This window comes from Loxodonta africana, chromosome 12 (genome assembly GCF_030014295.1).
Source record: "Loxodonta africana isolate mLoxAfr1 chromosome 12, mLoxAfr1.hap2, whole genome shotgun sequence".
NCBI lineage: Eukaryota > Metazoa > Chordata > Mammalia > Proboscidea > Elephantidae > Loxodonta > Loxodonta africana.
In genome coordinates this window covers 47,951,077-47,966,283 of record NC_087353.1, presented here as the reverse complement: position 1 = coordinate 47,966,283, position 15,207 = coordinate 47,951,077, and the positions used below count along the sequence as shown (strand labels likewise).

The 15,207-nt window shown below is 37.4% G+C and overlaps 1 protein-coding gene across 6 annotated transcripts in view; it reads right to left on the bottom strand.

Annotated features, from left to right (window-relative positions):
* AP4E1 (adaptor related protein complex 4 subunit epsilon 1) overlaps positions 1-15,207 on the bottom strand; it is a 127,789-nt gene that overhangs the window by 18,563 nt on the left and 94,019 nt on the right. For all 6 annotated transcript variants that reach the window (XM_003420520.4, XM_064295204.1, XM_023539489.2 and 3 more), the window contains one exon: positions 10,689-10,947. In XM_003420520.4, coding sequence (XP_003420568.2) covers positions 10,689-10,947 — 259 coding nt within the window. The remainder of the gene's footprint in view (positions 1-10,688; positions 10,948-15,207) is intronic.

The following is a 15,207-nucleotide window of genomic DNA, read 5'->3' as shown; positions in this document are numbered from 1 at the left end:
CGTGGGGTGGAGTGGAGCTGCCCTGTGGGGTTCCCAGGGCTGTGAGTCTTTTTGGAGGTGGGCTGCGGTATCTTTCTCCCAAGGAGCAGATGGTGGGTGCAGGCCCCACGCTTTCAGTTGGAAGCTGGGCACTTTGCCACTGTGCCACCAGGTCACCCAATCAGAATTCCCCACAAAAACCAGTATACAAAATTTAAATGAAAACAAGATATGAAAATGGCCCAAGTTCAACAAAAAAAGAAAAACACATAAAATCACAAAAGAAGAAGGACCAATCAAAAGCAAAACATGAAGAGGGAATTTCTCCTTTTTGAGGCCAGACTAATGCAAAGAATTGATAATTTTCAGACTTTGGTGCTAAAAAAAAACAAAAAAAATATTTGGTGCTAAATATGTTTCAAAAAAGCAAAAAGCACACAGAAAACAAACTACAGAGATCAGGAAACAAGTGGAGGAACAAAATGAAAAACTTGACAAGGAAACTGAAAACATTAAAAAAAAACCCACACAAAGAGAACTACTGGAACTGAAGAATAAAGCATCTGAATTACACAAAGCAAAAGAAACACTCAACAATAGAGTCAAACAGCCTGAAGATAGACTAATTGATCTAGAAGCCAACTGAATTTAACAAGTCTTAAGGGAAACAAATGAAAACAAAGAAATGCGAACAAACCCAAAAGGTTAAGAAATCTAACATTAGAATTATTGGAATCCCAGAGCACCACGACAACAATAAAGGCATAAAAACAATTTTCCAAGAGATAATCAGAGAGAATTTTCCACACCTGAACAGAGAACCAAATCTACAAATACAGGAAGCTACACGAACCCGAATTAGAAGAGACATAAAAAGATAACTTTGTGCCATGTCCTAATAAAATTCTTGAAAACCAAAGACAAAGAGAGAATTCTGAAAGCTTCAAGAGAAAAATGCAAGATAACATACGAAGGGGTTTTCATAAGAATCAGTGTGGCTTTCTCCCCAGAAACTCTAAGAGGCCAGAAGACAATGGAGGGACATATATAAAATACTGAACAAAAACAACTGCCAATCAAGAATTCTTTATCCAGCAAAGCTGTCATTCAAAAATGAAGGGGAAATCAAGATATTCCCAAACAAACAGAAGCCCTGGGAGTTTGCCACTCATTGACCAGCTTTGCAAGTATTATTCAAGGGAATACTCCAAATGGAAAGGCAAGAGCATTAAATAAATATGCATATCTATACACCAGAAAAGATAAACAAAAAATGAGAGATCTCAAAAAAACCCAACAAGTAAGTATATGATATTTTCAGGGAATAAAATCAATAATTAAATCCCACAAACGATACAACATCAAGTTTGTATGAAATAAGTACAAAGTAAATGTATTGAGTATAGGTTGTATATTGATGTCGATGGAGATACACCTACAGAAATGAGGGAAGGAGGAGCATATGAGGATTAGATTTATTATGCTAAGGCTGTATGTTAACTGGTGTTCATATGTGAAATGTTGTTGCAACTATAAGTTGTATAATGTAATATATGTGGTAGCCACTAAGAAACCACCAAGGAAAAACATGCAGGAGAAGGCAGAAAGCAAAAAGCCTTGTTACAAGAAACCAGCCAAATACAAAGACAGAAAAATCAGAAAAAAAAAAAAAAAAAAAATGCTGAACACTCAAAAAACAAACAGCAAACCAATGAGGTAGACACTTCATTTTCAGCAATAATCTTAAATGTAAATGGTCTAAACGCCCCATGCAAAAGGCAGAGAGTGGCAAAATGGATAAAAAAACATTTCCATGCTTTTGTTGTCTAAAAACACAACTTAAGACATAAGGACACAAACAGACTGAAAATAAAAGCATGGAGAAAAATACTCCATGTAACCACTAAACAAAAAAAAAAAGCCATACTGATATTAAATAAAATAGACTTTAAATCAAAACCCATTACAAGATATAAAAAAAGATATTACATAATAACAAAAGGGTCAATTCAGCAAGAAGACAATTATATATATATGCACCTAATTATAAATATATATGCACCTAACAGCAATACACCAAAACACTTGAAGCAAGTATAACTAACATGAAAGGAGAAATAGACAACTCTACAGTAATAGTGGTGGACTTCGACACACCACTTTCGAATGGACAGAACATCTAAAAAGATCACTACTGAGAGCTTAAATAAAACCATAAGCCAACTGGACATAACACATATATAGAACACTCCACCCAGCATCAGAACAATATATACTTTCTTCTCCAGCGCACACATATCATTTTCCAGAATAGACCATATGCTAGGACACAAAACAAGTCTCAACAAATTTAAAAAAAGATTGAAATCCTAAGAAAGTATCTTTTCTGATCATAACAATATGAAGCTAAAAATCAACAGGGGGAAAATAAATATATGTAAACTAAATTACATAGGACTAAAAAACTATTGGGTCATAGAAGAAATCAAAAGTGTGTATTTTTTAATGTATGTATGTATTAAAATAGATCTGTAAGTTTATATGCAATATTTCCAACCCCCAAAGACAAAGAAAGATTAGATTTATAAAGGTACCGATAATAAAAGGCAATAATAATGAAAACTTAAAAAAGGAAAAAAAAAATGAGGTATTCGACTTATGTCAGAACCGACTTTCTACAGAGTTATAGCAACAACCCTGTTGTAAGTTGGGGACTATCTGTAATCACAAACAGTAAACTGGAAATACAACACCAATGTGATAGATCTTAAAAAATGGTTTTGAGTAAAAAAAAAGAAATAGGCATATGTACATACAGGTATGTGTGTGCATGCACATGTATCCATATACATAATAAACCACAGAGAGTGGACACGGGTACAGGCCTTCTTAGACAGAACCAAACACCTTACGAGATTGATTTTCGAGGATTAAAGACTTAGACCATAGTCTCATGCGCCAACTCAGTTAACTGGCATAATATAGTTCATAAAGTGCATGTCCTACATCCCAACGTGGTGAATAGTGTCTGAGGTCTTAAAAGCTTGCAAATGTGGCCATTTAAGATACAACTGTTGGTCTCTACTTCTCTGGAACAAAGGAGAAAGAAAGAAAACAAAGTGTCAGGGAAGAAAGTAGGCTACAGGATTAACAGTCGACACAAACCACAGCCTCATCTATCCTGAGACCATACTACCACGAGGTAGCCAGCTACCACTACCAATCATTCTGACCAGGGCCATATTACATGGATCCTTATAGAATGAGAGAAAAATGTGGAACAGAACTCAAATTCTTAAAAAGTCCTGATTAACTGGACCAGTTGAGACTACAGGACTCCCTGAGACTATCATGCTGAGATACACTTTAAACATTAAGCCAAAATTATCCCTTGAGGTCACCTGTTAGCTAAATAACAGATTGAATCATAAAATAGTGAGTAATGAGTTTCTATAAAAAAAAAAATTAACTACAGCAGACCAAATGGTCAAAAATTACTCTAAAGCAAAGGTGAGAAGATAAGGAGGAAAGGAAACTAGAGTACTGGGAATGGTACAACTAGAACAGAACGAATGAGACGAATGACACATTGTGAAAAATGTAACCAATGTCACTGAATAATTTGTGTAGAGATTGTTAAGTGGGAACCTAATTTGCACTAGTCACAATAAAATGTTTTTTTAAAAAACAGAAAATTATAAATTTTACAGACCTTTTGGAAAGCAATTTAAAAATATGCAATAAAATATTCATACCCTTTGACTAATTAAAAAAAAGTGAAATAAAAAAATTCCTAGAATCAAATGAATATGAAAACACAACATAACAAAACCTCTGGGACACAGCAAAAGCAGTATTCAGAGGGAAATTCATAACAACAAATGCCTACAATTAAAAGAAGATCCAAAATCATTAACTTAATCTGACCGCTTAAACAAATAGAAAAGGAAGAGCAAAAGAAACCAAAAGCTTCCAAAAAAAAAAAAAAAAGGAAATAATAAAGATCAGGGCAGAAATAAATGAAATAGAAAAACAACAGAATCTTCCAAAGAATCAATAAAATGGACAAACCACCGGCTAGACTGACAAAGAAAAAATATCAGAAGAGGCAAATAATCAAATCAAAAAATAAATTGGTGACATTACAACCAATCTAACAGCGATAAAGAAAATCATAACCAATTATTATGAAAAGTTGTAATCTGAAAACCTAGATGATAATACTTCATGATAAGTGGGATTTATTTCAGAAATTCAAAGTTGTTTCAACAACATTCAAAAGCCAATAATATAATTCAATGCATCAATAGGCTAAATAAAAAAGAAACCATATATCATCCCAATAAATGCAGAAAAATCATTTTATGAAATTCAATACACTTTCATGATAAAAACTCTTAGCAAAATAGAGAGTGGCACTTCCTCAACCTGATGACAGCCATCTACATAAGAGCTATAGCTGACGTACTTAATCATGAAATACTGAGAACTTCACAGCCTAAGATCAGGAATAAGGAAATGAAGGCTGTTCTCACCACTTCTATTCAACATTGTAGTGGATGTCCTAGACAGTGAAATAAGGTGTGTGTGGTATTTGTGTGTTGTTGTTAGGTGCTGTCAAGTTGGTTCTGACTCATAGAGACTCTACGTACCAAAGAATGAAACACGGCCCGGTCCTTCGCCATGCTCACAATCGTTGTCATGCTTGAGCCCATTGTTGCAGCCACTGTGTCAATCCATGTCATTAAGGGTATTCCTTTTCTCCACTGACCCTGTACTTTACCAAGCATGATTTCCTTCTCCAGGGACTGATCCCTCCTGACAACATATTCAAAGTACGTAAGACGCAGTCTTGCTATCCTTGCTTCTACGGAGCATTCAGGTTGCACTTCTTCCAAGACAGATTTGTTCATTCTTTTGGCAGTCCATGGCGTATTCGTTATTCTCCTGCAACACCACAGTTCAAAGGCATCAATTCTCCTTCGGTGTTCCTTATTCATCGTCCAGCTTTCGCATGCATATGATGCAATTGAAAATACCATGGCTTGGGTCAGGTGCAACTTAGTCTTCAATGTGACATCTTTGCTTCTCAACACTTTAAAGAGGTCCTTTGTGGCAGATTTGCTCAATGCAATGCATCTTTTGATTTCTTGACTGCTGCTTCCATGGCTGTTGATTGTGGATCCAAGTAAGATGAAATCCTTGACAACTTCAATCTTTTCTCCATTTATCATGATGTTGCTTATTGGTCAAGTTGTGGGGATTTTTTGCTTCCTGCATGTTGAGGTGTAGTCTTTGAAGGCTGTAGTCTTTGATCTTCATCAGTAAGCGCCTCAAGTCCTCTTCACTTTCAGCAAGCAAGGTTGTGTCATCTGCATAAAGCAGGCTGTTAATGAGTCCTCCTCCAATCCTGATCCCCCATTCTTCTTCACAGAGTCCAGCTTCCTGGATTATTTGCTCAGCATACAGATTGAATAGGTATGGTAAAAGGATACAACCCTGACACACACCTTTCCTGGCTTTAAAACACACAGTATCCCCCCACCAACTGCCTCTTGATCTATGTACAGGGTCCTCACGAGCACAATTAAGTGTTCTGGAATCCCCATTCCTCGCAATGTTATCCATAATTTGTTATGATCCCCACAGTTGAATGCCTTTGCATAGTCAATAAAACACAGGGAAAGCTCTTCCTGGTATTCTCTGATTTCAGCCATCAGCAATAATATCCTTGGTTCCACATCCTCTTCTGAATCTGGCCTGAATTTCTGGCAGTTCCCCGTTGATACACTGCTGCAGCTGCTTTTGAATGATCTTCAGACTACTATGTTATATGAATAAAAACCATATATGTAGTAAACTTTTATTCATAGTCTATTCTGGAAATAATGATGAACTTATTTTTTTTTAGAGAGTCATTAGAACTAATGATGAGTTTACTAAGGTTGTAGGATACAGTATCAATATAAAAAATAAATTGTATTTCTATATACTAACAATCAACAACGGGAAGTTGAAATTTAAAAAGCATTACAATTTATAAAAAAAAAAAAAAAAAAAAAAATCCACTGCTGTCGAGTCTATTTCAACTTATTGTAACCCTATAGGACAGAACAGAACTGCCCCATAGTGTTTCCAAGGCTGTAATTCTTTACATAGCAGGCTTCCACATCTTTCTCCCACAAGTGGCTGGTGGTTTGAACTGCCCTATCAAAATAGCATCTAAAAGTAGCATCTACATTTATATTATAAGAGCATCCAACAATATGAAAAAATTAGATAATGTTTAATGAACACTGAAAAATAAAACATGTTGAAAGAAATTAAAAAATAGCTAAATAAATAGAGACATAAGTACCATGTTCATGGATTGAAAGACACATTGTTAAACTCTCAATTCTTCCCAAATCCATCAGTAACTTGAGTGCAAACCTAATCAAAATCCCAGTAAGCTTTCTGACAGAAAACTGACAAGCTTATTCTAAAAAGAGACATGATACCGATGGAGCACATCCAGTCAGTCCCAATCCCGTCATTTTGCCCTAGTAACAGAGGAAAAGCTGGGGTTGAGGAGTGAAAGGGTACATGATAATTTTATATAATCACTTGTTTCTCCTCCTCCTACTTGATGCTGTCAGAGTTACCAGACAGTTCAAATCACCTGGTCCCCACAGAATTCAAGATCCCATAAAACAAAGGGAAACATACTCTTATTTTTCAAGCTCTTTTTCTAGCAACAGCTGGGGAGAAAAACAAATATATAAGGAAGGCATTAGCATCATTTAAATAGAAAAAAACATTCTAATCACATTTGTGATTTCAAGCCCACCACAAAAAACAAAACAAAAAAACCTGATACTAATTTGTCACCTTGAACTTCTCCTGAGAAAGAATCTAGCTGAAAGCTATAAACTTTGTTGAGAGGGCAGGAATACCTCTATACCAGCAATGAGGTTCACAAATCAAAGCTCCATAGCCGTTGGTGTAACCTGACCTTGGTGTAATTTGACAACTGAGAATTTGCATCATCATTTGCTGGCACTCTCTCATCAAAGTCTGTGTAACACTTAAAAGACCTAAGATCAGTCATGTTGTTGCTAAATTGCAAACGTCAACTAAGATAGTATTTAAAAAACCAAACCAGTTTTTAAGATATACTAATTATTATTTTTAAGCTGAATATGTTTTTTCTTAGGAGAGAACATCAAATCTGACAGAAATGGGATTAGGATAGACTGGTGAGCCTGAAAAGAGAGAAACACAAGAAAGGAATATAGCATACTATCTGGCCCAGTGTTGACAAGGATGGAAGAAAGGAAAATTCCAACAAGGAAGAATGAGGATAAAGGAACTGGGAAGATGTAAACCTGAAGAAAATTGAGCTCTAATCACAATTCTGCAACCAGTAAATTCATCAGCCCACCAAATGAAGGATTACATATTCTTAGATGCTCAAATATAGCACTTGTCCTTTCACTCCAACCTTTCATTCTTTTACCATCAAAATAATGTCATCATACAGAGTTTTGAAAATCATCGTCTTAATACCTAAATACCATTATCATTTTTGTATAATTTCTTCTAGTCTCAATACACTTTTATCTCCTTAGCAGTTAGCAAGGTGTAAATAAAACTTCATATTCTGCTTTTTTTTTTTTTGCTTAATGTCATAAGTATTTTTTTTCACTTTGCAATTCAGTATTGATAAATTTTAATGGCTGAATAATATTCTAAATGAGCATAATTTACATAATCACCCCCAGTTTGTTGTTGTTATGTTGTTAGGTGTCAGTGAGTCGGTTCTGATGTACAACAGAACAAGACACCGCCCGGTCCTGTGCCATCCTCACAATCATTGTTATGCTTGAGCCCATTGTTGCAGCCACTTTGTCAAACCATCTTGTTGAGTGTCTTCCTCTTTTTCACTGATCCTCTACTTAACCCAGCATGATGTCCTTCTCCAGGGACTGGTCCTTTCTGATAACAGGTCCAAAGTATTTAAGATGAAGTCTCGCCATACTTGCTTGTAATGAGCACTCTGGCTGTACTTCTTCCAAGACAGATTTGTTCCTTCTTCTGGCAGTCCATGGTACATTCAACTCCATAATTCAAAGGCATTGATTCCATAATTCAAAGGCATCAATTCTTTTTAGGTCTTCCTTATTCACTGTCTAGCTTTCACATGCATACGAGGCAACTGAAAATGCCATGGCTTGGGTCAGGTGCACGTTAGTCTTTAAAGTGACATCTTTGCTTTTTACCACTTTAAAGAGGTCTTTCGCAGCAGATTTGCCCAATGCAATACATTGTTTGATTTCTTGACTGCTGCTTCCATGGACAATGATTATGGAACCAAGTAAAACGAATCTTTAACAACTTCAATCTTTTCTCCATTTATCATGATATTTCTTATTGGTATGGTTGTGAAGAATTTTGATTTCTTTATGTTCAGGTGTAATCCATACTGAAGGCTGTGGTCTTTGATCTTTATCGGTAAGTGCTTCAAGTCCTCTTCACGTTGAGCAAGCAAGGTTGTGTCATCTGCATATCACTGGTTGTTAATGAGTCTTCCTCCAATCCTGATGCTGTGTTCATCCTCATATTGTCCAGCTTTTCAGATACTTGCTCAGCATACAGACTGAATAAGTATGGTGAAAGGATACATCTCTGACACATACCCTTCTGACTTTAAACTACATAGTATCCCCCTGCTCTGTTTAAATGAATGCCTCTTGATGTAGGTACAAGTTTCTCATGAGTACAATTAAATGTTTTGGAATTCCCATTCTTTGCAATGTTATCCATAATTTGTTAGGGTCCACACACTCAAATGCCTTTGCATGGCCAATAAAACACAAGTAAACATCTTTCTTATATTCTCTGCTTTCAGGCATGATCCATCTAACATCAACAGTGATATTCCTTCTTCCACATTCTCTTCTGGATCCTGCTCAAATTTCTGGCAGCTCCCTATTGATATACTGCTGCAACCGCTTTTGAATGATCTTCAGCAAAATTTTACTTGCCTGTGATATTCATGATATTGTTCAATAATTTCCACATTCTGTTGGATCACCTTTCTTTGGAATGGGCACAAATATGGATCTCTTCCAGTCAGATGGCCAGGTAGCTGTCTTTCAAATTTCTTGGCATAGACGAGTGAGTACCTCTAGGGTTGCATCTGTTTGTTGAAACATCTCAATTGGTATTCTATCAATTCTTGGAGCCCTGTTTTTTGTCAATGCCTTCAGCGCAGCTTGGACCTCTTCCTTCAGTACCATTGGTTATTGATCATATGCTGCCTCCTGAAATGGCTGAATGTCGACCAATTCTTTTTGGTACAGTAACTCTGCGTATTCCTTCCATCTTCTTTAGATGCTTCCTGCACTGTTTAATATCTTCCCTGTAGAATCGTTCAATATTGCAACTTGAGGTTCAATTTTTTTTTTTCCTTCAGTTCTTTCAGCTTGAGAAATGCCAAGTGCTCTTCCCTTTTGGTTTTCTATCTCCAGATCTTTGCATATTTCATTATAATACTTTGTCTTCTTGAGCCACCCTTTGAAATTTTCTGTTCAGCTCTTTTACTTCGTCATTCTTTCCTTTTGCTTTAGCTACTCTACATTCAAGAGCAAGTTGCAGAGTCTCTTTGACATCCAGTTTGGTCTTTTCTTACTTCCGTGGAATGGGTACAAATATGGATCTCTTCCAATCAGTTGACCAGGAAGGTAGCTGTCTTCCAAATTTCTTGGCACAGATGAGTGAGCACTTTCAGCATTGCATCTGTTCATTCAAACATCTCAATTGGTATTCTGCTAACTTCTGGAGACTTGTTTTTCGCTACTGTTGTCAGCACAGCTTGGATCTCTTTCTTCAGTATCATCAATTCTTGATCCTAGTCTTTCTTCCTAGTCTGTCTTAGCCTGGAAGCTCCGCTGAAACCTGTCCACCCAGGGGTGACCCTGCTGGTATTCGAAATGCTGGTGGCAAAACTTCTAGTATCACAGAAACATGCAAGCCACCACAGTACAACAAACTGACAGATACATGGTGGGATCATCAACCTCCTACTCTTAAACATCTAAACTGACTCCTATTTTCCTTTATTAAAAATAACATTTTGAATAGTACTTTTTCCACAGACATATCATATTTTTGAACTATTATTGTTCAGAATATTTCAATCAAGCCTCCTTCCCTTTGGAAACTGTCCCATCCACCCACACACAGGAGTGAGTACTGTGGTCATATATACTCTAAGACCCTATTCTTTGCCCCTGCTGACTGGATTGACTCAAGCTGAGCCAATTAGATTTTCCACTTCAGGAACGTAGGTGGGTCACTGGTGGCTCTGGCACTCAAGAGATGATGGACAGTCAGAGCTGGTGAAAGCTATTTCCTACTATGTGTACAGACGATGATGTTGTTGTGTGCCATCAAGTCAATTTCGACTCATAGCAACCCTACAGAACAGAGTAGAACTGCCCCATAGGGTTTCCTAGACTGAAATCTTTATGGGAGCAGATTGCCGTGCCTTTTCTCTCATGGAGCAGCTGGTGAGTTCAAACTGCCAACTCTTCAGTTAGCGGCCAAGTGCTTAATCATTGTACCACCATGGCTCCTTACACAGATGATAGCCAGTTTTTATAGAGACAGTTTTTTGTACAAAAGAGGGAGCACAAATACTTAGATGAATGTAATTGGCTACTTACCAAATTGACTGTACTTTCTGATCCTAGTCCAACAAATAATGATGATGCCAGCAGCTGCTTTTCTTTCTCCTCTTTGGATTGCATATGGGCTTGAGGTTGATCCTTTTTTGTTATAGCTTGATCTACATTCTCCATTATCACACTCTCTTGAGGAATAGGCTGAGCTTCAGCTTCATCACCTATTGCACTTTCCTTCTTGGGAAGATAGCCCTCTTTTCCCCATAATTTCTTTATTCCTTCAAGCTTCAAGCTATTTGTCCTAAGGAGATTAATAATAAAATCAAGTCAATTTAAATCTAACTATTTTCTTGAGGCATTTTTCAAAACACATCATTGCCTTTTAGAAACAGCTTTCATATTATATTCTACATGATAGAAGTAAAACCTGGATCTCTAGATTTTGTTATAGTGAACCTTCCCTTACCCAACACCATACAAAGAATTTAAAGCAGAACTCTAGACTCAGTAAAATTTTAGATCACTTAATTTTCACTTAATTGCTTGAATAACTTGTACAAAAATAGAACTGCTATAAATCAGTTCCTTTCCCCACTGATTTTTCAAAAACACGCTCTCTTTAATTCTGAAGAGTTAAAGGTCAGAAATGACTCCTAAAGTGTTTCAGCTGTAACCACCTAGTGAAGGGATTAAACCAACACAAATTCACTCAAGAAAACCCTGTTCATTGTTCAAATGAACCCCTATGTGTAAAATTACTTTTAATTCAAAGATTTTTTAATCATAGCACTAGCTATATTTTTTCCACCTATTATGAACATACTTTTATAAAAAATAAAATGAGGTTTGGTCTATAAAAGAAGCAAGTTAGTAAGATTTTAGGGAAAAGCATAAGGGTTAGGAATTTTTAATACCTGAGTTGAAAAAGAATTAACATAGTGATTGAGAGTCAGGAGTCCAGCCCAGGAAGCCTATGACAAAGCTTTTACTAGGCAGAAAGTCCAGGGCCAAATTTAGAATTTGGATTCATCTGCTGTTTTCCCAAAAGTTACAGCAGTGAATCGGAGTGACTAATACAACCAGAAGTGCACGATAGAACAGTCAAAGGTTTGCTTCTATTGTTTTCACCTAAGAACTATGTGTCCTTGGCACTTGGCTCATTGAAGCATCCCTGACATGGTTCAAAACAGCATTTAAAAAATCTGTACTATAAGATAGGTAGATGTTAAATGAGTCTACAAGAAAGCCTCAGAAATATTTGTACTGAGTATTATTTCTGTCTAATTTGTTGAATAGAAGTCGTAATCAATTAAATTTTCTATAGTATGCCAAAAACAAAAAACAAGTACCTACACTTTACTATGAGTGAAGAACTAATGCAACTGAGTACTTAAGTGGCTGAAGAAAAATCTAAACATTACTAAAGAATGATCTACAGGAACTGGTCCATTCCTCCTCAGTGATTTTTACTGCTCAGTGTTCCTTTACAAATATCTTCCTTTACCCCCTTCTTTCAGGAACCAAAAAAGTTTTTTGTTTTTTTAAAGTCAAAAGGATAAAACAAACACACAAAAACCCTAAATGAACAAACAAACAAACAAAACCCATTAGTTACCTAATAAACTTCCCAGAAGAAAACTGGTTGTCCTTGCCATGAGCAGATCCAAAACTGGTCATGTGAACCACTAAAACAATACCCAGGTTCTCTAGGATGCTCAAAAGCAGCAAGTCTGAGAGGATTCATGAATACCCACAGCAGGATACAGACTCTCTATACCCCCTTTAACCAAAAACATTTTTAATTTTTTTTTTAAAAAGGAGCAAATTGCCAAGTTTTTATTAATAAATTATTTGAGCATTAGTTTAACGAAAAAAGGAAAGGGTAGTAAACACTATGATACCCCACTGAGGCCCCCCTCTTCAATGAAGGACCTGTTGCCCCAGCTACTGGAGTGCTGTCAGCAGACAGACCTGCTCCCAGCCCCATCAAAGGTTGCACAGACCTATCCCACCCGAAATCAAGCCCCTTCCTAGCGCAGCCCACGTGCAATGACTGATCAACAAAAGTATAAACTCCTGGCCACCTATCTTGGGCCAACTCAGGATATCTCTGAAAGGCCATTTTAGCTCCAGGGCTCCCTATGGGGTCAGCAGAGGTGGCTGCTGGCGGGACTTCGTTGCATCTTGACTTCTCCCTCTGCCCAAATCTACTTCCTTTCCTTTCTTTGTGCTGATCCCAAGTGCACTGCTTAATATTTTGCATGCTAAATTCCATTTCAGAGTATTCTTCCCAGGGAATCCGACCCACAACAGACAAAAGGAAAAAGGAGCCTAAAATAATTCTCAAGCTATTTGAAAGATTTTTTCTGGCTACATACATGCCATACATACATATATACATGGCTATATACATGCCTATTGCAACATATATTACATATAAACCAACCAAACCAAACTCACTGCCGGCAAGTCGATTCTGACTTACAGCGACCCTATAGGGCAGAGTAGACGGTCCCATAGAGTTTCCAAGAAGCACCTGGCGGATTCGAATTGCTGACTTTTTTGGTTAGCAGCCATAGCACTTAACCACTACGCCTCCAGGGTTTCTCAGCAACTCTATGGGGCAGTTCTACTCTGTCCTACAGGGGAGCTATGAGTCGGAATCGACTCCATGGCAACAGGTTATATTACATGTAGATTTACCTAAAAAGCAGGAAAATATATAAGAGAGGCGCATAAGACCATTTCATACACAAATTATGCCTCCTTATGACATAAAACATATCTTGAATTTTTTTGACATGAGTCATCTTTGTCTGGATTTTAACAACACTGCTACATAATACATGGTTTTATATGATGTGACTTTGTACTGCTCTTCATCAGATCCTTCAAATGCAGACATAAATTCTGACCAAAGAACTTTCAAAGGATTAGAAGCGTATTCTAACTCAGCTCAGCTCCAGGAATTCCAAGCTTTGCAAAATATCATTTTCCTGAGGGTAGTGTGTATGTGTGTGTATATATACATATAAAAACCAAACCAAACCCACTGCCATCGAGTCAATTCCGACTCATAGCAATCCTACAGAACAGAGTAGAACTGTCCCATAGAGTTTCTAAGGAGCACCTGGTGGATTCGAACTGCCGACCTTTTGGTTAGCAGCTGTAGCTCTTAACCACTACACCACCAGGGTTTCCATATATATATAAAAATACTTGTAAATAGACAGGAAGCCCTGGGGGTGCAGTGGTGTCCACGGGCCATACTCTCAGGGTTTCTCAAGTCTCTGTCAGGCTGGCAAGTCTGGCCTTTCTTTTTGAGTTAGAATTTTGTTCTACATTTTTCTCCACCTTTGTCCGGGACCTTCTATTGTGATCCCTGTCATGGCAGTCAGTGGTGGCACCCGGGTACCATCTAGTTGTACTGGACTCGGTATGGTGGAGGCTGTGGTAGATGTGATCCATCAGTCCTTTGGACTAATCTCTGCCTTGTATCTTTAGTTTTCTTCATTCTTCCTTGCTCCCGAAGGGGTGAGACCAGTGGAGTATCCTACATGGCCACTTACAGGCTTTTAAGACCCCAGACACTAATCACCAAAGTAGAATGTAGAGCATTTTCTCTATAAGCTATATTATGCCAATTGAGCTACAGATTTCCCGAGACCATGGTCCCCCCAGCCCTTAGCCCAGCAATTTGGTCCCTCACGGCATTTGGATGCATCTGTGGAGCTTCCACGACCTTGCCTTATACAAGTTCTACTGGCTTCCCCAGTATGGAGTGCTGTCTTATCCTTCACCAATGTTATTACTTATCTACTGTCTACTTAGTGTTTTTGCATCCTCACCCCTTCCCTCCCTCGTAACCATCAAAGATTGTTTCTTTTTGTGTGTAAACCTTTTCATGAGTTTTTACAATACTGGTATCATACAATATTTGTCCTTTTGTGACTGACTTATCTCACTTAGCATAATGTCGTCCAGATTCATCTATGTTATGAGATGCTACACAGATTCATCATTTTTGTTTATCATTGCATAATACTCCATTGTGTGTATGTACCTCAGTTCGTTTATTCATTCCTCTGCTGATGGGCATCGAGGTTGCTTCTACCTTTTTGCTATTGTGAACAATGCTGCAATGAACATGGGTGTGCATATGTCTATTCTTCTGACAACTCTTATTTCTCCAGGATACATTCCTAGGACTGGGATTGCTGGATCGTATGGTATTTCTACTTCTAGCTTTCTAAGAAAGCGCCTATCATTTTCCAGAATGGTTGTATCATTTTCCATGCCCACCAGCAGTGTGTAAAGGTTCCGATCTTCCCACAGCCTCTCCAACATTTGTTATTTCCTGTTTTATTGATTCATGGCAGTGATGCTGGGATGAGATGATACTTCATTGTGGTTTTGATTTGCATTTCTCTAAAGGCTAGTGATTGTGAGCATTTCCTTTTGTATCTGTTAGCCAGTTGAATGTCTCCTTTGGTGAAGTGTCTGTTCATTTCCTTTGTCCATTTTTTAACCGGATTATTTGTCTTTTTGTTGTAGAGGTGTT